At 37.9% G+C, this 23,365-nt stretch overlaps 2 protein-coding genes across 6 annotated transcripts in view; both read right to left on the reverse strand.

Annotated features, from left to right (window-relative positions):
* Positions 1-564: 564 nt before the first annotated feature.
* Positions 565-5,845, reverse strand: LOC135091443 (stomatin-like protein 2, mitochondrial). The gene is made up of 8 exons (XM_063989092.1): positions 5,601-5,845; positions 4,459-4,551; positions 3,727-3,874; positions 3,064-3,184; positions 2,635-2,762; positions 1,958-2,067; positions 1,306-1,438; positions 565-863 (listed from the first exon to the last, which is right to left on the reverse strand). The coding sequence occupies exons 1-8, from the start codon at positions 5,649-5,651 to the stop codon at positions 589-591; spliced, it is 1,059 nt and encodes a 352-aa protein (XP_063845162.1). The 5' UTR covers positions 5,652-5,845; the 3' UTR covers positions 565-588.
* A 10,127-nt stretch (positions 5,846-15,972) lies between these two features.
* Positions 15,973-23,365, reverse strand: part of LOC135091445 (atrial natriuretic peptide receptor 1-like) — a 138,707-nt gene continuing 131,314 nt past the window's right edge. For all 5 annotated transcript variants that reach the window (XM_063989097.1, XM_063989095.1, XM_063989099.1 and 2 more), the window contains 8 exons: positions 22,835-23,032; positions 22,063-22,255; positions 21,514-21,658; positions 20,887-21,043; positions 20,450-20,562; positions 20,099-20,226; positions 19,346-19,425; positions 15,973-18,288 (listed from right to left, as the gene is read on the reverse strand). In XM_063989097.1, the coding sequence (XP_063845167.1) occupies positions 17,793-18,288; positions 19,346-19,425; positions 20,099-20,226; positions 20,450-20,562; positions 20,887-21,043; positions 21,514-21,658; positions 22,063-22,255; positions 22,835-23,032 (1,510 nt within the window). In that variant the 3' untranslated portion in view covers positions 15,973-17,792. The remainder of the gene's footprint in view (positions 18,289-19,345; positions 19,426-20,098; positions 20,227-20,449; positions 20,563-20,886; positions 21,044-21,513; positions 21,659-22,062; positions 22,256-22,834; positions 23,033-23,365) is intronic.

Genomic DNA, 23,365 nt, shown 5'->3' on the forward strand with positions numbered 1-23,365 from the left:
CATAGCAAGGCATTTTAGTTGACTGGATAAACTTGTCTACCAGCGACACACACACACACACACACACACACACACACACAAGGGACATAATTCTGAAAAAAAAATAAATAAATAAATAAAAAAAAATAAGAGGTAAAATGAAACAAGTAAACACACACATGAGAAATAGTGAGTTTAATTTGATTCTGAAAAAAAAAAAATGTCGAGATAAATGGAAGTACACACACACACACACACACACAGAGAAAATACTAATAACCTATCCTGGAATATGCAGCAGCTGTGTAAATGAATAATCATTTGTGTGGGATTGAATGTAGAAATGTGTGTGTGTGTGTGTGTGTGTGTGTGTGTGTGTATGTGTGTGTGTGTGTGTGTGTGTGTGTGTGTGTGTGTGTGTGTGTGTGTGTGTGTGTGTGTGTTAACATGACAGACCTGAGATATACATGCAGCTAAACACACACACTTACACAATCAATCAACACTATAACAAAACAATATATATATATATATATATATATATATATATATATATATATATATATATATATATATATATATATATATATATAATAAAAATAATCACTCCTATTGGTCATCGGGCAAACTCTGCGAGAATGGCAATGGTGATGATGACAATGGTGGTGATGCTGGAGGGCTTGGTTCAACTGGTGGCTCCTCTTGGTGTTTGGAGTTTGCCTGAACGGTCTTGGTGAGAGCGTTGTACATGGTGACAGCCGAGCCTACCAACCCAGTGACATCCCCTGCGTTGGCTGGCAGGATAAGGGTGTTGTTCTGCTTGGCTAAGTGCTGGAAGGCCTCAATGTAAGACTGGGCAGTGGCAAGGGAGGCAGCATTCAGACCTGTGTGGGAGCAGTGGCTGGTGCTGAGTTTTGTGGGCCAGACAAGGTGAACACACACACACACACACACACACACACACACACACAGAGAGAGCAGTGACAGGTCTCAGAGATTTAATAAGTTATAGGTACTTTAACTAGAGGATAGATGAAAAACAGATTTGTATAAGTATGGTAAAGAAATGTGAATAAAAAAATTTAATAACAAAAAGTGGAAAAAATTTAACAGGACCTGTACCAACATGAAAAATTTACTTTATCAAATGATACACTAGAACATAAAAAAAAAAAAGTATGAATTAAAGAAAAGAAAGCATAGATGTAGACACAGAGACATGACCACAAATCCAGCTGAGGTCTTGTATACTATAACTAGATAAACACAATCACACACACATACACAAACACGGAGGTACATAAAGGTGTGTAGTGTCTTCTTTACCTTGCTTATGTGACAAAGCCTCACACAGGATACTGAGACCTTCAGCTTTACCCTTGGCATTGTTCACCTGCTCAACCTTGTTTGCCTCAGAGGCAAGGATGCGAGCCTTGCGCTTGCCCTCTGCTATGTTGATCTGTGCAAGTTGACGGATGGTAGCTTAGGTTAGGTTATGCTGTGATTCATTATTAGGTTTATTATTCTTGGTTATTATTAGATATATTATTTCTATAGTTTTACAGAAAAATTATATGAGTGAAATTAAAGATGCTACATAGGAAAAGAAGAGGTCTTAGATGGAAAGACAGGGTAGAGGAGTGTATGTGTGAGAGAGGTGTTACTGGAGACCAAGCACATGAACATGTAAGAAAGAAGTATCTGGACAGGGAGAAACGGAGGCTCTCCTACCATAGCCACCCTCCAGAGGATGCTCCAAGTGGGGGTGAGGTGAGAGAGAGAGAGAGAGAGAGAGAGATACTCAACCCTTTTTTTCCAATTAAAATATTATGAAATAGAAAGTGATTTGAAGTTATTTGTTTTTAGTTCACAGTTTGTTCCCTCTTTCTTTACAGATTATATTAAAATAGTTCAAACTCAACTTACTGTAAACATAATGTAATTCCATGTAAATGTACATGTGTATAAAAAAACTCACCTCAGCTTCCCTCACTCCCTCAGACTCCAGGATGGCCGCTCTCTTCCGCCTCTCGGCCTCAACCTGCATCTGCATGGCATCCTGCACCCGTGGCGGCAGCCGGATGTCACCTGGAGAGGCACAGCACCACTCATCAGCCTATGTATTTGTTATATTATAGATCATATTAAATATAATTGGATGACTGAGGAAAGTAACAATAAATCAAAACTGAAGTTGTAGAGCAATGTTTTTGTGTGCCAGTGATCAGTGGTAAGTGGCATAATTGGTGTAGGTAAGCTGTGATACTATCAGGTACATTGGCCTTATATAACCTTGGTTCACTGCAATACCTGAAGAATCATGGAAGTACTTTTGAGTATCCCAATAACTTCTACAGGAGCATGTTAAGCTATCATCACTTTTGAAAACACACCTCAAAAACTTCAACTATAATAATGAAAAAAAAAAACACCCTTCAAGACTCATTTTTCCACTAGAGCCTGTTAAACTATCACTAGAATCAAGAACACACCTCTGAAAATTCCAACAACTTCCACTATAGCCTATTAAATTATCACTAGAATAATGGAAACACACATCAACACTCCAAAAACTTCCAATGCAGCCTATCTAAAGATGTCAAGATAAGGTGCAGAGACATTTGACAACACACTACTTGATTTCCTTATACTTACGGATCTCATAACGCAGGCAGGTGATCCCCCAAGACTCGGATGCTTTGTTGATCACATCCACTATATTCATGTTCAGACTCTCACGCTCTCTGAACACATAGTCTAGAGAGATCTTACCCAGCTCAGACCTGCAAACACACACATGCTAGATAAGAGCAACGAAGGTGCTAATACGATACAAAGCTGTGGAAAAAACACGAGACATGAAGGACACAAAGAAATACTACTTTCTTTCCTTCCTGGTCCAATGATAAGTATAATGATCTGGATAAGGACATAAGTAGTAAATGCTTAAAATATTCATGAGTTTAGAGTAATGAGGCCCTTGGCAGTGAAAGTGGGCCTGGTATATAGATAGATGAAAGGATAAATAGATGAGGTTTAGTGGTTGTGTCAGCAGTATGAGTGTGGTGGAGGAAGTGTACAGACCTCATGGTGGTTTGTGCAAGCTGTGTGATGGCAAACTCTGGGTCCTCCACACCATAGCTGGCTCGGTAAGGGTCAATGATGCGAAGGTACAGCACGCCGTCAATGTTGAGTGCCACGTTGTCTGCCGAGGAACAAGGGTTTACAAATAAAAATTAATTTGATAATAAAAAGTATAAAGGTATTAAAAATAGATGCAGGAGGTAAGAAATGTATTGCAAAAATTAAAGAAAGGAAAATATACCAAAATCTAAGCAGAAGGGAAAAGGGGTAAAAAGAATAGAAAAAAGAGAATGTACATAACTCAAGAAAATAAAAGCAAGTAAAAATAACTAGAAATTAAAATAAAATAAAATAAATTGAATTAAAAATAAATAAAAAAATACAACAAAATAAAAAACAAAAATGATATAATGAAAGTGAAAAAAAAGTGTAAGAAGGTTGAGATGGGAAAAATCTAAATAAACAAAATAGATGAGAGAGAAGTCATAGGAATGACAAAAAAATGACAAGAGAAAGTCTTAGGAACAGAACATAGACTGTTCCTTTTCAGTCCAACAGAAAGTTGGAAGAAAAAGGATAACAACAGAAAGAAGAGATAGGCAGAGAATACAGTAGGAGGAGGAGGAGGAGGAGGAGGAGGAGGAGGAGGAGGAGGAGCAGTACCTGAGGTGATGGCAGCTTGCTGGGGCACGTCAATGGCAATCTCCTTAAGGCTCTGCACATACTTGACCTTGTCCAGCACTGGGATAAGCACGTTGATGCCGGGCTCCAGCACTCGGTGGAACCTGCCCATGCGCTCCACCACCCACGCCTCATGGGAGAGTGGTCACAGTGAGGAGGAGGAGGATGAGGATGAGGATGAGGATGAGGATGATGATGATGATGATGATGATGATGATGATACTGATGGTGATGATGATAGTAATAATAATAATAATGATAGTGGAAATTATCTCCCTCCTGGTAGTAACAATAATAACTCATTTTGCAATTTTCATCTTCATGACAGTAAAGACAATAATAATGAAGTCTGAGAAAAAAAAAATTACAACAAGAGGGAGGGATCAGATGGATAATATACTAGTAATGTACAAATAATACTAATGCTATGCTAATAATGGCAATAAAAGTGATAAAATATCATACGACACAAAGCAATTTTCTGTTAAAAGTATTGGACAGTTCTGCATTAATAATTTTCCTTAATGTTTTCACCTTCTAAGAAGATCACATTGAAGAAAATAATAAATGAAAAATCACTTTAACAAAAATAACAAAATGTGTTTAAGAGAGAATCTCCTGCTCATATGTACTGTACCTTGAAGAATAATAGTGTGTGTGTATGTGTTCACTATAACTAAGCCACACCCAGCCAGCACAATCCCCCACACTCACCTCCTGCTGCGGCACAAAGAGCACCACGGTGTTGAGGGGCAGGTGCGAGCGTGTCCGCACTGCCTGGGTCAGCACTGACCGCACTCGGGATTGCTGGGCGGCCACAGGCAGGAATGTATTTTGCTTATTTGAAATCTCAAAAAGTTGTTTTTTTACACTTCAAAAATTTTTAGAAAACTGACAAAAAGTCTGACAGTCTATTTTAAGTTATCAATGAAAACTACAACTAAAGCTAATTTTTTATATATAAAAAAAAAAAAAAAAAAACATGAAAAAATTGCAAGTCAGCATCTTAAATATGTAAGCAATCATCTTGCTGCACAAAACTAAATGTGAGTCGTGCTGTAAAAACATCAAGAGAATTCAATAAGTTTGTCTCAAAGATAATTATCAAGTGCTGATTTGGATGAAGATGACACTGGAGAAAAACTAGTTATTTTATAATGTGATTCCACAAAACTAATCCTCACACTGAAGTGGAGTTTGAAACAGGTGTTTGCAAGCCTGAGCCTACAGTTCCGAAGCATTAGTGATAAGTGTTGGTTAGTAAGTGGAACAGGTGGTGGTCGTCTGAATAATTTTTCCCAGAATCTACTTATGCAATGTGATCATGTAGGTCCTGCTCCTTCTAAGCTTTACCTAACCTTATGTCAAACTGTAATATGGTTTTCACATTTAATGTGTATTTGGGGACAGCATTAGTAGTAATGATAACAGAGCAGTAGAAATATAATTATTTTTTTTTGTGAAGCTTTATTCCCTTAGCTTGTGGCCATGAACTAAAATCCACCACTCCAATTTAACCTGCAGAACTTCCATCACATGTTGTCACATCAGGTTCACTTGTCTTTATCTTTATCTTTATTTGATTTATCCAGCTCTATTCTACCACAAGGTGGGCCTCAACAAAGCCTCCACAAAAACACGTGAAAATAGGAAAATATGGTAATTTGTTATATGCAAAGTTAATAGAGGTAAAAATTGCACAGGTATTGATATAATACTAATATTAACTATAATTGTCAATACAAATAAACCAAAGGAATTACCACCAGCTATTAGGCTGAGTTCTAGCCTTGCGTGTGTACTGTAGATAAACCCCTATCTTAATACCTTCCTGTCTGGCCCCTGCACACACTCACCAGCACACTCCTGCACGGCCTGGCTGCTGCTCTCAGCGTGGAGGCCAACATGCTGCAGCACACAGACACCTCAGCACTGCTCTCTTCACTTCACTGTTTGGTGTGGAGTGTTGCCTTATATCGCCACTCCCTCACGTGTCTCACTGCCTGGCTCTTTTGTTTTCTTCCTTCTCTTTCCTTGTCTTCTCTCTTGTTGTCCAGTACTATTTTTTCAGGTGTTTGTCCCCTGCCTGCCCTGTTCCCTGATGATCCCCACACTCGGCGTTACATCAGCTGCTGTCTGGATTCTCCTGGCAGGCGTGTTGCAGGAAGCTTTCTACTTTTGCAACGGCACCACTTATTTTATTTTTTTTTCCTGTCATGCCTGATAAGATAATTGGAATGAGAAAAAAAAAAAACTAAACATAATAAATAAAGCAAACTAATGATTTCATAAAGTAGAAATAAGGTTGTATGAACTAAACTAAAAATAATAAATAAATAAATAAGAAAATAAATAAATTAATTAATTAATCAAATAAATAATAATAATATAATGATAATAATAATAATAATAATAATAATAATAATAATAATAATAATAATAATAATAAAAATAACAACAATAAAAATAATAATAATAATTAAGTTCTTTCTGAACTGTCACCAATTTTTTCTCAACCCTTCCATCTGCTAACTGCACCCGAGGCCTTACCCGCCCATGTATAGGGTACGCTTCACATGTATCGGGAGGAGGATGCGTTCCATTCACACGGCTCTTCTAGACAGGGTGGAATCAAAAGCATTTCATCTGATCAACTTCTCTCCTCTAACGGACTGTCTAGCTTCCCTCTCATCGCCGCACCTCTTGCTATCTTCTACAGCTATTTTGAATTTTCACGCTAACTGCTCTTCTGATCTTGCTAACTGCATGCCTTCCCTCCTCCCTCACTGAACAAGACTTTCTACTTTCTTTCATCTCTATTCTATCCATCTTCCTAATGCAAGAGTTAACCAGTATTCTCAATCAATCATCCCGGTGTCGTAACAAATCGCCTCCAGGTGAAAATTTCTCCCGGGAACGATTTAGACCCGGGAGCGATTTGGCACAGCCGGAGGAAAATCGCTGCCACCGCTCCGGAGAACAATTTGGACGGAAATCAACTAATGTATGAAATCTTATTGACTGTATTGAGTTTTATTGACAAATTATTATTGCTTCATTGTCTGGAATATTTTACAATACAAATGGAGCAAGTAAAGAAGAGTTTACTTCCTGTGAAACTGTAAAGTCATACCATCATGTTTTATACTTATGTATTTTGTGCATTACCAACACCATTATGGAGTTTTATTGACAAACTACTAATGCTCCTTTGTCTGGGGAATATTTTATGATAGGATGGAATAAGTAAACAACAGCATGGTGAGTGACAGCAGAGCAAAACCATGAGCGAGTATAAAGTCCTATATCACTGTACGTGTTGGTTACTTGCAAATAAAATTAATGTGATGTTCAGCGTTTACTCCTGGGAATTTCTTTTAGACTATAATCCATGTGTAGCCTAAGAGAGGCAGTTTATCATTTGTGGATTCTAATATGTGTCGTAGTTTCATTAGTGTTTTATCGAAATTGTTAAAATTATAATTGTGCAGTAGTAGTAGTAGTAGTAGTAGTATAAGTAGTACGCTGCTGCTGCTAATGCTGTTGTTGTTGCTGCTGCTAGTGCTGTTGCTGTTACTGCTGCTGCTGCTACTACTACTACTACTACTACTACTACTACTACTACTACTACTTCATACAGTCCTCAATTTCCTTCCTCTTCTAAATATTCCTTAATTTTCCACCACCACCACCACCACTCCCCACCATGCAGAGAGGGAGGCTTGCTGCATACTGAAGATGTGAATTAATGCCAATCTGTTGTGTACCTCTCTATTAACCCCCACCTAGTCATCCCCACTTCTACTTCCTCCAGTATCCCCACTGCTCGTATCCCTACACATCAATACCCTCCTCCAGAGCCTCATGTCCCCCACACTAGCATTTAGTAGCTTCATGTGTCACAACGCACGCAGTAACACCGTAACACCCCTGAAACGCTTCTAACATCGCAGCCCCTAACCAAAATATCCCAGAATCTTTCGTCATACCTTAAGCGCTTTACCTCTACCCTGAAGTCACCAATAACTATCGCCAACATAGCTATAACATAACATTCTCAAAGCACCAAAACAACTCCAATCATACTAACATGCCAAAACATGCCGAAAACATAATAAAAAAATACGCCAAATCACTTCAAAACATAAAAATGCACATAAAGCACTTAATAATGTCCTAAATACCACTAAACATACCCAAAATATCTCCAGACACACTCAAACATGCCAAAAATACATTTTAAAATACTCCCAAATGCATCAAAATGCACCTAAAATATCCCAAAACACACGTCAAATACATTCAAAACACACCTAATACACCCTCAAGCACATAATAATAATATTAATAATAATAATAATAATAATAATAATAATAATAATAATAATAATAATAACAATAATAATAATAATAATAACGATAATAATAATAATAATAATAACGATAATAATAAACAATAACACACCACTCAGATAAGGCAAATAATAATAATAATAATAATAAAAATAATAATAATAATAGTAATAATGATAATAATAATAATAATAATAATAATAATAATAATAATAATAAAAAGACGAGGCAGCAAGGGGAATTAAATATTGTCTTTGCATTTTTCTGTTTTGCCTCCACCTCCTCCTCCTCCATTTCTCCTTTCTTCTTCCTCCTCCTCCTCTATTTCTGCTATTTTCTTACTTCTGCTACTTATATCTTTATATATATATATATATATATATATATATATATATATATATATATATATATATATATATATATATATATATATATATATATATATATATATAAATGCAGAACGACACTTTTTCGAGTTTTAAACATGACTACAAATCACTCTAAAAGTCCGCATATTTAGCTAAACAGGAATAAAACGCACTTTAAAAACCATAAACCATTTTTAGAAGCAATAAAATCTTAACTATGCGCTCAAATAAAAAAAAATGTATGGCGATATTAAATAAAAAAAAAAAGTCGAAAAAACGACGGTTATTCAGGAACAATCAATCTCATAATCAATTTCCCCTAACACACATATGGAAAACACTCAAAACATCACTAAATAATTTTTAGAAATCATAAAAAACTTACTTATAAGCCAAAATATATAAATTAAGGTAATAGAAATAACATTGGAATCAAGCCAAACTCTAACAAACCATTATGGCGGCTGGGAGGACCTCAGCTGAAAACAAAGATGGCCGCTACCCCCCTCACTTCTTATTTGGGGATATTTTGGAGGTTATTTACCTATTTATCGATTGATTTCGGCCATGTGTGTGTGTGTGTGTGTGTGTGTGTGTGTGTGTGTGTGTGTGTGTGTGTGTGTGTGTATATATATATATATATATATATATATATATATATATATATATATATATATATATATATATATATATATATATATATATATATATATATATATATATATATATATATATATATATATATATATATATATATATATATACTCGTATATATATATATGCCTTACTACAAGATAACTTTATCCGCTTCTTATGCCATCCCCTCCTGCTCATTCCTGCCTCCTCCCTGCCTGTGTCACTCTAATCAGCTAGACATGTGGCTCCATTTTGTGACATGGCTTATGATAAGTGAGGGATGAGAGAGATGAAGCAGATAATGACTCGTAATTGGGACGAAATACCTCTACCTTAGCTGACAGGTTGTTTACATATTGACGACCCTTCAATATTTGGCTAAATTTCCAGCTGTTTTCAGACTCAGACGTAAAGAAAACCTAAAAATAAAACAGTAAATAATAAAACGTATGATAATAAACAACTGAAAGACACTACAGCTCGCGGGAGGAGGAGGAGGAGGAGGAGGAGGAGGAGGAGGGTTTTGTGGTGAAGACGGTAATGTTGATTGAGGCGAGGCTGGCACCACTGGATTCACCTTTAATTAATAGTCGTGCACCTCTGGTGCTACTTGGCGGTGTTTGGTGTAGGAAGAAGCTGTCGGGAATATGGAAACACTGGTCACTAGAGTGTGTTTGGCAAGACTGACCAGTGCCGACCAAAACATTCCAGTTGCCCGTCCTCTCATCCCAGCGTCACCTGCCCTCACTGTCCCTCAGCCCTTCACACACACACATACACACATTAACTGCCGGCAAAGTGCACGTTATCAAATAATATAAATATCCTCATTTCCCCATCCCCCACCCACATCCTCTAATATACCTTCTCGCTTCTCCACACCCCACCCCCTACGAGATATAACTCCTCTCATCACCCCAATCCCCTAATATAACTCCTGGCCTCCCCACCTTCCTCCCCGCTAATGTCATCCACTGGCACCACATCCAGGTAACTAAGCACCACCAAATTACTAATAATGATATAATCTGCTCGTTACATTATGTATGTTACGGCTGTAAAGAGAGAGAGAGAGAGAGAGAGAGAGAGAGAGAGAGAGAGAGAGAGAGAGAGAGAGAGAGAGAGAGAGCTGTCACTCGTTTAACGTGACCCATCGTCACACACACACACACACACACACGCACGCATCATGGCAAATATAATTTTTCGTGAATATTCTCATAGTGCGAAGAAGAAGGAAGGAAAAGGAAGGGATAAGAGGAAGAGAAGAGGGAGGAGACGGAGTGAAGGAGGAGGGGGAAAGAGAAGAGGAAGAAAAATGAGAGGGGGAAAAAATAGATGTGTATAAACACACACACACACAAAAAAAAAAAAAAAAAAAAAAAAAAAAAAAAAAAAAAAAAATATATATATATATATATATATATATATATATATATATATATATATATATATATATATATATATATATATATATATATATATATATATATAAAGAGAGACAGAGAGAGAGAGAGAGAGAGAGAGAGAGAGAGAGAGAGAGAGAGAGAGAGAGAGAGAGAGAGAGAGAGAGAGAGAGAGAGAGAGAGAGAGAGACCGCCAGTAATTTCTTCATTGTTACTCGTTCACAGACGGCAAGTTCTGTGACTCCCTCCCTCTCCCTCTCCCTCGCCCTCACAAGATGTCGGTGCTGATAGAAAAAAAGGCGCTATGAGTGTTCTGCCCTCCCGCGCGGCTGGAAAAGAGAGGAAGTGCTGAGGAAAACTGGGCTGACTTGCGGTAAAGTAGATGTGTATTATTACAGGTAAGTGTGTGTTTATATTTATGTTTCCCTCCCTCTCTCTCTCTCTCTCTGACAAATAAAACCAAAACAGCAAAAATCTACGAAATTATTAAAAAAATGACAAAACTCTCTCTCTCTCTCTCTCTCTCTCTCTCTCTCTCTCTCTCTCTCTCTCTCTCTCTCTCTCAGCCCCAATGGCAAGAGGTTCTGAAGCAAGCCCCAGTTGACTCGCTACCTCGGTGACACTGTTGACCTTTCCTCCTTCGATTTTCGGACTGGGAAGGTCAACCCAATGCTGGCGAGGAAGAACAAGAAGCCCCGTGGTACCCTCTTTGATTACAGGTGTGTGTGTGTGTGTGTGTGTGTGTGTGTGTGTGTGTGTGTGTGTGTGTGTGTGTGTGTGTGTGTGTGTGTGTGTGTGTTTGTTTGTTTGTTTGTTTGTTTGTGCGTAATCTAAGTGTAAGCATTTTTCTTATTTGTATTATTTTTCTCTCTCTAGATAATGTGTGTGTGTGTGTGTGTGTTTAAGCAAACTTAACCTAATCTCTTGAACTACAGGTGTATGCGTGTAATAATAATAATAATAATAATAATAATAATAATAATAATAATAATAATAATAATAATAATAATAATAATAAACGGTTTATTATTTAGGCAGTTAACAAACTGAAAATGTACGTGTGTGTGTGTGTGTGTGTGTGTGTGTGTGTGTGTGTGTGTGTGTGTGTGTGTGTGTGTGTGTGTGTTTAAGCAAACTTAACCTAATCTCTTGAACTACAGGTGTGTGTGTGTGTAATAATAATAATAATAATAATAAAAAACGATTTATTATTTAGGCAGTTAACAAACTGAAAATGTACGCGCGCACGCGCGCGTACATTTTCAACACACACACACACACACACACACACACACACACACACACAGACACACACACAGACACACACACTGCATAAGCATATGTACAACGAAAGACAAGGCAACACACACACACACACACACGCACACACACACACACACACACACACACACACACAATGCATAAGCATATGTACAACGAAAGACAAGGCAACACACACACACACACACACACACTGCATAAGCATATGTACAACGAAAGACAAGGCAACACACACACACACACACACACTGCATAAGCATATGTACAACGAAAGACAAGGCAACACACACACACACACACACACACTGCATAAGCATATGTACAACGAAAGACAAGGCAACACACACACACACACACACACACACACACACACACACACACACACACACACACACACTGCATAAGCATATGTACAACGAAAGACAAGGCAACACACACACACACACACACACACACACTGCATAAGCATATGTACAACGAAAGACAAGGCAACACACACACACACACACACACACACACACACACACACAGACACTGCATAAGCATCTGTACAACGAAAGACAAGGCAACACACACACACACACACACACACACACACACACACACACACACACACACACACACACACACACACACACACACTGCATAAGCATCTGTACAACGTAAGACAAGGCAACACACACACACACACACACTGCATAAGCATATGTACAACGTAAGACAAGGCAACACACACACACACACACACACACACACTGCATAAGCATCTGTACAACGTTAGACAAGGCAACACACACACACACACACACACACACACACACACACACACACACACACACACTGCATCACCATCTGTACAACGAAAGATAAGGCAACACACACACACACACACACACACACACACACACACACACACACACACTGCATAACAATCTGTACAACGAAAGATAAAGCAACACACACTGCATCACCATCTGTACAACGAAAAATAAGGCAACACACACACACACACACACACACACACACACACACACACACACACACACACACACACACACACCTTGAAATACCTTGAAAAAAAACACTGAATATTTACTGGGAGGGACTGGAAAGGAGTTAGGGAAGGTACCACTCTGATAACGTCACGGCTGGGGGGGATTGTGACGTCACGGCCGGGGGGTTGATGACGTCACAGCTACCGTTATTTACGTACGTACGTATTTCATTTTGAAAATGACCCCTCTAAAAAACGCAGCTAGACAGGAATGCTTTATAAATTCAGACTTGCCACACATTTTAACTAATACCACAAATAACAACACATTTCCAAACGCAGTAGTATTAAAGATATTTAAAAAGAAGTATCTGGAAACTGTTGGAAACTTCACCCCATTTAAAATCGTTCAAATGTCCACCCATTCTGGCTTAAACATAACGGAAAAAACTTTAAAAAATCTGAACTATTTTCTAAAACCATTTAAAGTGAGCTACAAGCACAAATAAAAAAATCTACCGAAAAAAAAATCAATATTATTGGAAGTTGAACACGAATAAAAACAAGTGTACGGTGCACGCATTTCACTGAGCGGGACGGCAACACACTTAAAAAAACATCAACTATTTTTTAAAATCAATAAGAACCTAGTACAGGCTGAAATTAAAACTTTAGTTTTGGGACCGTAAAAAAATACGCCGAAAACGGCCCTCTTATTTACACAAAAACAACGCCAAAATCACCACTTTTCACGCAACACACGCGGTCAAATAACTTAAAAAACAACGAAATATTTTTACAATCCATAAAATCTTAGCTACAAGCCGAAATAAAATACTTAGGAAAAAAAAAAAATAATATTGGAACCGGAGGGGGCTGGGGAGCCTTATCCAAGATGGCGGTGGGAGGCCAGTGGAGGGGACGACCAACCCTTCTCACTCATTTAAACCCTCGCCAAACTTAAACTAAGTAATGGCAGGTATATCTAACGAGCGGATATTAAAGCTTGATCATGTGGCTCCGCTTTGCGACAGTATTGGTTTAAAAAAAACTCAGATAAGATATATAATGGCTAATAAATAGAGACGACCCAGATTGTTTACATTTTCATTAAGTTAAATTTTACGGTTTTTAGCAACGAGACGAGGCTGACACAGGGATATATTGTACTGGAGGTTAGGTGAGATGCGTTAAAGTGAGTTAAAACCGTGGATTGTTCAGTTATTCATTAAAAAGTTACGTTAAGTTACCTAAATTTATTCTAACACTTCCTGACCTTACCTTCCCTGTGGTGGTGATGTACCTTCCTGCCTCCTCCTCACTATGGCTGGCTGTCTAGCACCTTCTCACAGCCAAACTTTTCTTTATTTTGCTTGTTTTCACCCACTGCTGCCTTGGGTGTCCACTGCTAGAGCCCGCGCCTTCCTCATTACCAACTAAAGAAGGTTTAACTCATGGGTAAGCCTTGGCAGCCACTGTGTAGGCGTGGTTACACACAAAAAAAACAAAAAAACAAAAAACAAAACAAAAAACAAAAAGAAAAAAAACAAAAACAAAACAAATTCTGTCAGGGGTGAAACAGATGCGTACTTCCACCACCATAGACGCGACACACTGATGGGTTAACTTGTCGGGCAGGTCAGCGTTGCCAGGTTGTTTTGCCAGCAGAATTTAGGTTTTATGTATATATATATATATATATATATATATATATATATATATATATATATATATATATATATATATATATATATATATATATATATATATATAGTATTATTATAGTTTAAGCCATGACACACTACGTGGTAATAACCTACCTCATTTTGTTCTTCTCACTATTCACATAATTTCTAATGATTACACTACTTGTCGGAAATTAATAATAACGCCACAATAGGCCTGGGAATGCACAGCGCTCTCAACTTTTCAAAGTCCACAGGTAAACATAAATGGTGTATTGTTGCCTGAACTTCAGTTGTTAGGTTAGGTTAGATTAAATTAGGTGCTTCTCAATGTCTTGCCAAATTGCGAGAGGGAGAGTTTGGGGTATTTTCCTAGATATAGAGAATTTCCCTAGATATAGGGAAATTTCCCTAGATTTCTCTAGATTTTGGGGAAATTACCCATTTATGTTTACCTGTGGACTTTGAAAAAGTTGAGAGCGCTGTGCATTCCCAGGCCTATTGTGGCGTTATTATTAATTTCCGACAAGTAGTGTAATTAGAAATTATATGAATAGTGAGAAGAACAAAATGAGGTAGGTTATTATCACGTAGTGTGTAATGGCTTAAACTATAAATTTACCATATATATATATATATATATATATATATATATATATATATATATATATATATATATATATATATATATATATATATATATATATATATAGAGAGAGAGAGAGAGAGAGAGAGAGAGAGAGAGAGAGAGAGAGAGAGAGAGAGAGAGAGAGAGAGAGAGAGAGAGAGAGAGAGAGAGAGAGTATATATATATATATATATATATATATATATATATATATATATATATATATATATATATATATATATATATATATATATATATATTATATATATATATACACAAATTTGATTTATCAGGAATGAAAACACACACACACACACACACACACACACACACACACACATACAAGAAAAAAAAAAAGCAACACTAGAGTAAAAGCTGAAATAAAGAAATACAAGAGTAAAATGTTCAAATTTATAATTTTAACATGATTATAGATCATTTTAAAGTCACAGATTTAATTTAACACTAAAATCATTAGCAAATTTTAGATGCAATAAAAACTTCATTGGAAGCTGAGATACTCACTAAAACAGAATGAAAAAAAAAAAAAAATAGAGAAGAAAAAAGTCCATTTCTAATAAAATTTTAAGCAATCAACTGTGAAAAAGTCAATCACGTTTCAAGAATACTTTGAAGATTTTAAGAACTATATTCAAGCTTCCTCTTGATTTTCATGAGGAAATATAAGTTAAGCTCTTTAAGACATTGTTCATTTAGGGCAAGAGGGAAGAGACTGGAATGGTGATCTGGAAGATAAAAAGGTGACAATGATGGTGAACTAGTTAATTCAAGATACACAGACACAGATGGAAGAAAGAGAGTGATCCTTGCGTTAGGTACTTGGAATGTTGTGGCAAGACTGGTCAATACAAAAATAAACAGTTGAACATATTTTATTATTCATTATACGCAAGTCATCCACTCACATAGGTCACTTTACATCGCATGTGCTGTCATAAAAATATCCATTAAATAGTGATGAATGAGGTGACACATAACATTATTTACCACGACCAGCGGCCAGTCAGACAGACACAAACACACATGCACATCTACACACACACGCACACACACACACACACACACACACACACACACACACACACACACACAGCTCAGTCACAACCATCCCAATGAGCAAATAAATTCCCATATGTGTGTATCTGGCCCTTATGTACACCACCTACATATACAATAATCATCATGCTATCAACACCTTTAGGTTACTGATAACAGTGTATTTTTTGGGGGTGAAGGTGCTCTACCTGACTCAGCAATGCCTCAGCACCAGCAGGGAGACCTCACTTCACTTTCCCTCTTACTATCTACATTGTTTGTCTCATGTGTAAGTAATAAATATATCTTTACTCCTACTCCTCACTCTACCCTCCTGGCTGCTGCATGTGCACGGCTGAGGCAGGGCTGCAGCCCCCATGTCACCCATACACACCTTGGATGGACAATGATATACTGCTTACAAAAATAAATTGGAATTGCAGACTTCTGTAATATTAGTTGCTTTCATAGTCGATAATTCTCAATCTTATGAGCAAAATAAGTCATGTGTATAAAATCTTGATAAAACTAATATATTCTAAACTTTTCAAACTCTAAATTCTATCCAAATTTGTTTCTACACATAATTTATATGTCTGAGCAAAGAAAGTTGTGTTTGTCCCCTAAAAATAATGACATCTCCCTCTTGAGGCAGGTGATCAGGAACTATACAGATGAGGCTAGGAGTTACTCAACACTAGAGTTGTAATTTGTACATGTTTGGCACCTCACGGTAAGAACAATTAAATCAGGATCTGCTAAAGCCCTTCATCCTGCGATTGACTGGATTTGCCTATAATTTTAACAATTCCGACTTGGTAATTATGAAACGACTCCCATGACCTGTGTATGACCAGAATCAAAGACTATGATGGACGAGATGTGTGGAGTGGCACACAACCCTCACCATTATCGAACATTTAGACTAAAGTTACACTTCCACTCTAGCCTTGACTTTATGAATAAATTTGGAGGCCAACATGCAAAGCATCAAGCCTTCATTGCCGCATGTGAACACAAAGTTGCCACAACACTGTCTTATCTGGCAACATCAGATCTTGTCTCTAATATTCGCTAGCATTCTGATATTGGTCTCTCTTCACGTACACATGTACGCCACCACTTTTATCACACCATAAATATCTCTGATATACACACAGCAATATATAAAGAACTATTTTTAATAGTTCACACATCTGGTAAAGCAGATAAACTATAAAAATTGCACAATACATTTTCACTTATAAATGACTAATCTGCCTTATTTTCTGTGCAGACATGCACAAGGTGAAGGGAACTCTACTTACATCTACTGGCTTTGATACGTATAATGGCTGCCACATCCTTGCTTTTTTACACTGAGGAGTGTCTGGTGTGGCAAGTATATTAATGCATCTTAAGTTCTCCCTTGAAGGGAAAATGAGGTCTGTAGTGCTCTGAGTCTGGGCAGTGAACCCTTGGAAACTATTTCTGCTAACACTCCCTAATACCCTTAGCACTGGTCCTGAGTATTAAAGTGTTCATAGTTTGCTGGTAATATTCTGACAAACATACACATTCCAGCCACAGCAGCGCAATCACTGGTATCGCAGATTTTCACACAGCACTGGTTAGCACCCAAGTGCCAGGAAATGGGCTGAGTCAGACAGCTGTCATGCTGGAGGGTGACTCAAGCTCACTGTTCTCTCCAGATTTGGTGCGCTGGAGACACACATATCGCGTCACATATGCCTCGCCATTCTGGGGCAGTAGTGGCTCCTTTGAAGGTCCACCACCATTCTCCTGAGGCACATGGTTCCAGTTAAAGGAGCCAAAGAGGTTTGAGGCCTGTGTGTTCCCTGGGCGGCTCTGTAGCACACAGTTGGGTGTGGCGTTATTGTTGGTACATGAATCGGCGTCAGCAAGACGTGGCCGTGTGGTGGGAAGGCGTGTGTTTGGAGCAGAGCTGCGGCGGCAAGGCTGGTCGGTGGGCAACGCTAAATCTACTGAGTCTGTGTCATTGATTTGGATGGCAGCAGTGGGCAGCTCCAGGCAGGGAGTGATGAGACGGGGCCACATGTTGAGTGTCTCGCCCATCTCAGTGAAGGTTGGCCGGTGCTGAGGGTTCATGCTCCAGCAACTCAACAGCAGCCGCTCTCTGTCGTAGGAGAGGTAAGTAAGTAGCAGAAACACTGTATCCTGTTATGCAGTATAAAGGTAGTGATAGAAAATGGATATATGGTCAATGCATTTCATATACATATAAGATGTGAGTTAGTGAGATTCACAGGTGACACAAAATTTTAGATTAAGAGAGTTTGATCAACTGGCTCTGTCTCTTGAGAAGTCATCTGTAATTAGCTTATATATTTTTAAGTGTATGCATGCATTTGTAGTAGTTGTTGTTTGACCACTAAGGGTTAGTTTGTGAGGTTTAAGGCTCCTCCTAATTTCCATAGCCATAGAGTAAGAGTGTGCTATATGACCATCATATTGCAGCACCTTCCTTTTTTTTCTTTATCCAATCAATCAATCTTAATGTGAAAGATGCTGCTGCTGGTTGTGATGTGAAAACAGAAAGTAAGTTTCCTTGAGTGTTGGGAAACATGGAGCAAGCCAACTATATGAGTAAAGGCTAGGATTTTGTTCTCATTTTTTTTTTCAGTTTTGTTTCATACTGTAGATGCTTAGGCTGGTTACAGCTTCCGCTAAAATTTGGTTTATGACATGGCCTAGGAATGGAACTCTGGCATAACCTGAGGAGCCTCTGTACTTCAATCTTGGTCAAATCACTGCTATAATAAGTTTTTTTTTTTTTTTTTTTTGTGTGTGTGTGTGTGTGTGTGTGTGTGTGTGTGTGTACATGTGTGGGTACTTTATCACAGTAGACTCCTTTCATGATGAAAATTTCCAAACACAATGAGACACACCAATCTGAGACTCCTGCTTTTCTTTGTCTAAATTCAAATTTCTAAACTAAAGCTTTCCATTCTATGACTAGTGTACAGAAAACAGACACAATTTGTTACTCCCTGTGTCCCTGTTTTCTTTGACAAAACAGTATCACATTCATATTAAAGATGCGGTGCAGATAGATTATGCTTAACTTCTTGGATTCTCTCTCTCTCTCTCTCTCTCTCCCTCAAAATTAATTCTAAAAAGATAAAAATAAACAAACCAGTAGGTGGACAGACACAAACATCAAGAATACTCACAGCTGTGGCTTCACACTCTTGGGAAGGGAGATGGTGTTGCCACTGCGCACATGCTCCAACACCTGGTTATTAGACATGCCCTGTAGAAGAAAAAACAGTTCAAAAAACTTCATGGAATACTGAAGTCTGAACAGTATATGATTTAATGCTTGGCTGGTTAAATAAATAAGCCATGGTATAGAAGTTACAGGACATTTAAATATGAATGTTCATCAGTGGCAAGTGGCTACACAGTGCCAGCCCCAAAATGTCTAGCTCATCACTGGTGCCATATGGAATCTTGTGTTTTAGTTATTCTTTATGACAAAGATACACCATGTTCTTGAATATAAACTTGTCTTCATCTAAACCACAGTGTTAAAAGCATTTGACTGTAGAATATTTTCAACTTGGAATGCCTTGATCTTTCATTTGTGTGAATGTGACTTTCCTCACAAGATACTTTGTGTGTGAGGAGCCACTCAAACATTTCAGCAGTCTGACCTGTGGGAGCATATAAGATGCAGTTTGGTCTTCTGCTGTTAAGTGAGAAAATCCTCTGATTCAAGGTGTCCCTCACTGCCTCCTGCACTTCATCCTTCAGGCTGATATCAAGGAATCCCTGAACTCTACTGACACATTCACTCCTTTCTCTGTTTCTATTGCAAAAATTTCAAGCTGCCTTTAATTACATACTTACTGGTGCCTGCTATATTAAACTTACACTTAGCTTGAGCTGTACTGACTCTCTGATGTGCAATGCCAATGACTCACCTGGAATGGAAAGCTTCCGAAGGTAATGATCTCATAAAGCAGCACCCCATAGGACCACATGTCACTGCTGCTTGTAAAGATGCCATCTTCCAGACTCTCAGGAGACATCCACCGGACTGGCAGCATACCTGAGGGAGGGCCACCTCAGTAAGTTCAGTCCACTGCAGATCTGATATGTCACATTCCAGTCCACTCTAATACAAACACATTTCATTTTACTTCAGTCCCAACAAATTTTATTCCTCTCTAATCCTGTCCAGTCAGAGGTGAATCACAGTCCATCTGATCCAGCCCAGTGCGGAATGACTGCTGTATCAAGCTCCTCTAACTACTACCACTCCCACTCCTCACCTCTCCTGTTAAACCTGTAGTAGTCGCTCTCGTACATTGGTCGAGTCATGCCAAAGTCGGAGAGTTTGACCACCCGCTCAGCACTCACTAGACAGTTCCTGCATGCAACATCCCTGAAAATACAATTTACATCTAATCACCAACACAAAACATAAGCATTATCAAATAACTATTAAATAAATGCAACAACAGAAGAGAAAACTCAGTAATATTAAAAAAATATATAATCCTCTTGTTTCTCCCTACTAGTCTAAGAGGTGAAAAGTTTCTGAGGGAAAGGTTGCCTACCCTAATTTCTCAGCCTTGACAGTTGTGTCAGTAACATACAGGGAATAAAAAGGTGGAATATATTCCAAATCTGTCTTAGAAAGAATTTTACTACAGATGCGATAAAATATAATAGTACAGGTAGATGATGAGAAAGAAAGTAGCCTCACCTGTGCACATATTTCAGCTCTGCCAGGTAAGCAAGAGCACAGCAGACATCAAGGGCCATGGAAGTGAGGCGCTTGCTGTTGATCTCATCCTCCTCTGAGTGCACTGTCCTGTCAGACACCAAGTGACGACGGGCCAACAAGTATGTTTTGAGGTCACCTAAGAATTGTGAGAAAAAAAAAAAAAAAAAAAAAAAAAAAAGTCATATGAGTAGACAAAAAAAAGCAATATATATATATATATATATATATATATATATATATATATATATATATATATATATATATATATATATATATATATATATATATATATATATATATATATATATATATATATATATATATATATATATATATATATATATAATGTATATATTTACAGTATACATACATACTAATGATTTAAGTCATGTGGGATCACTATGGTTATATACCAATTCCCAAGAGTCCCAGACAAAACAATCTTACACCCTGAGTAGGAACACATGCAATAAAAAGTTTCCTTCATATTGGTGACATTCCTAAAGATATATAAATAAACAAATAAATAAAAAGATGGAAAATGGCGGTCCTCTTTTTAGTTGATTTCTTTGAAAAATATTACACTTTTGGTGACTAATGACTCACCATACAACATGAATTCCATGACCATATAGATGGGCTCCTGATGAGTGCAGAGTCCCAACAGCTGCACAATATTCCTGTGATTGAATCTCTTCATCATCTCTGCCTCACCCAGGAAGTCCAGCTTCTCTTCCACAGTGGAACCAACCTGCAACATCAACATCCCATGAGAATACATGTTATCATGCCCTTAATTACCAACACTGGGTGACTTTTCCCTGCTATACTAATACTACATTGTATGTGATACTTTTGTGCTTATTTGACTCATGTAATCATCAAAACCATAAAATCTTTTGTAACACACATTGTCTTCTGTGGGAGAGAGAAAAAATCTATAATCTTTATCATAAGGAATAAAATACCCAATATATATAATCTCAAGAGCTTAGAAAAAGAGAGAAAAAAAAAAAAAAAAAATAGAGCCAACCAGGTTATGAAGACTTCCTGTTGTTCTCTTCCTATGTGGCAAAAGATGAAGAGTGACAGAAGACTTTAGAATGTTCAGTATGGAAGTGAAGTTTTTGCAAGCATATTTTTCCTGACACACACCTTGAGGGTCTTGACAGCCACTGCCAGCCAGGGGGAGTTGTCAGCAAACTGACATTCACCTCCAAACACTGTGCCAAACGCTCCTTCTCCGATGGTGCGGTTGATGACCACCTTCTCCCGTGGCAACTCCCACTCATCAAGGGGCATGAGTTCTCCAATAGACCACCCGGACTCAGGGATCATCTTTTCGAACCTGCAAGTAAAGATAAAAACTCAGGAAGGCTGTCAATGTATATGGTCCCCTGGTACATTTTTTTGTGATCTTTCTTTATTTTCCTATTTTTGAACTTTTATGAGGTGCAATCCATGAGTTTCCAGACTGTTTGTGTGGAGCACTAACTGATAACAGTTCAGACTTGGGATGATGAGGCATGCTAAACAAATGTATCCTCACACAGTGTACCAAATGACAGTGACCAGCTGACACATTTTGTTTCATGGCCAACTTTTGTGAGACAGACCGTCGTCATGTAAGAGTTTGTGTGACCATCAAATGTGCACATACATATAAACACCAGATTCTTGTCACCCCATGTCCAAAGCATGTTTCAGCTCTAACTGCCAATGGACTACTGTTCAATACCAATCACCTTAACCACTCATCACAAGCTGTTATGCATTCTGTAATAAGACTGAATTAAAAAAGGGCAATTTTTGCATCCTTAGAAAAAAAATCTTATGCATCTGCAAATACAGTACATTAAGCAAGATACAAGTAAACTAGAACATAAGACACAGAAATGGTCACATAGTCCACCACAACCAGTCTCACCTTCTTTTGTAGACAATGAAGAGGGCAATGAGGATGAATGCAAAGACCACAAAGATCAGCACCATGACGATGATGATGGCCTGGTCACACTCCACATTCAACCACCGGCTGAATGTCTCAAACAGGCAGGTGTCCTCAACCAAGCCATCTTTGGGGATTCCTTGCAAAAATCTCAGGTCACCCAGGTCAAGGTCAAGCCTGTGGAGTGAAAACAGAAACAGATGAGAATTTGGCAACATATGTTTACTGAGATCATAAGGAACCTCAATGGGGAGTCTGACAGATAAGCATGTCAGGTGAAGAATCATCCACCATAACTTCTGACATTTTCACATAAAAATAGGTTTAGAAAAATGTCTAAAATCCATGCAATTTATTTATTTATCTATTTATTTATTTTGTATGTGTGTGTGTGTGTGCGTGTTAAGGAGGGGCAAAATAAGGCTTTAAAAAGATTTTTTTTTTTTTAGCTTTCTCTACAAGTATTCTATATAAGGCACTATGTTGGCATCAATTAGACAGTTATCAACA

The sequence above is a fragment of the Scylla paramamosain genome, chromosome 37 (genome assembly GCF_035594125.1).
Source record: "Scylla paramamosain isolate STU-SP2022 chromosome 37, ASM3559412v1, whole genome shotgun sequence".
In the NCBI taxonomy this organism is placed as follows: Eukaryota; Metazoa; Arthropoda; class Malacostraca; order Decapoda; family Portunidae; genus Scylla; species Scylla paramamosain.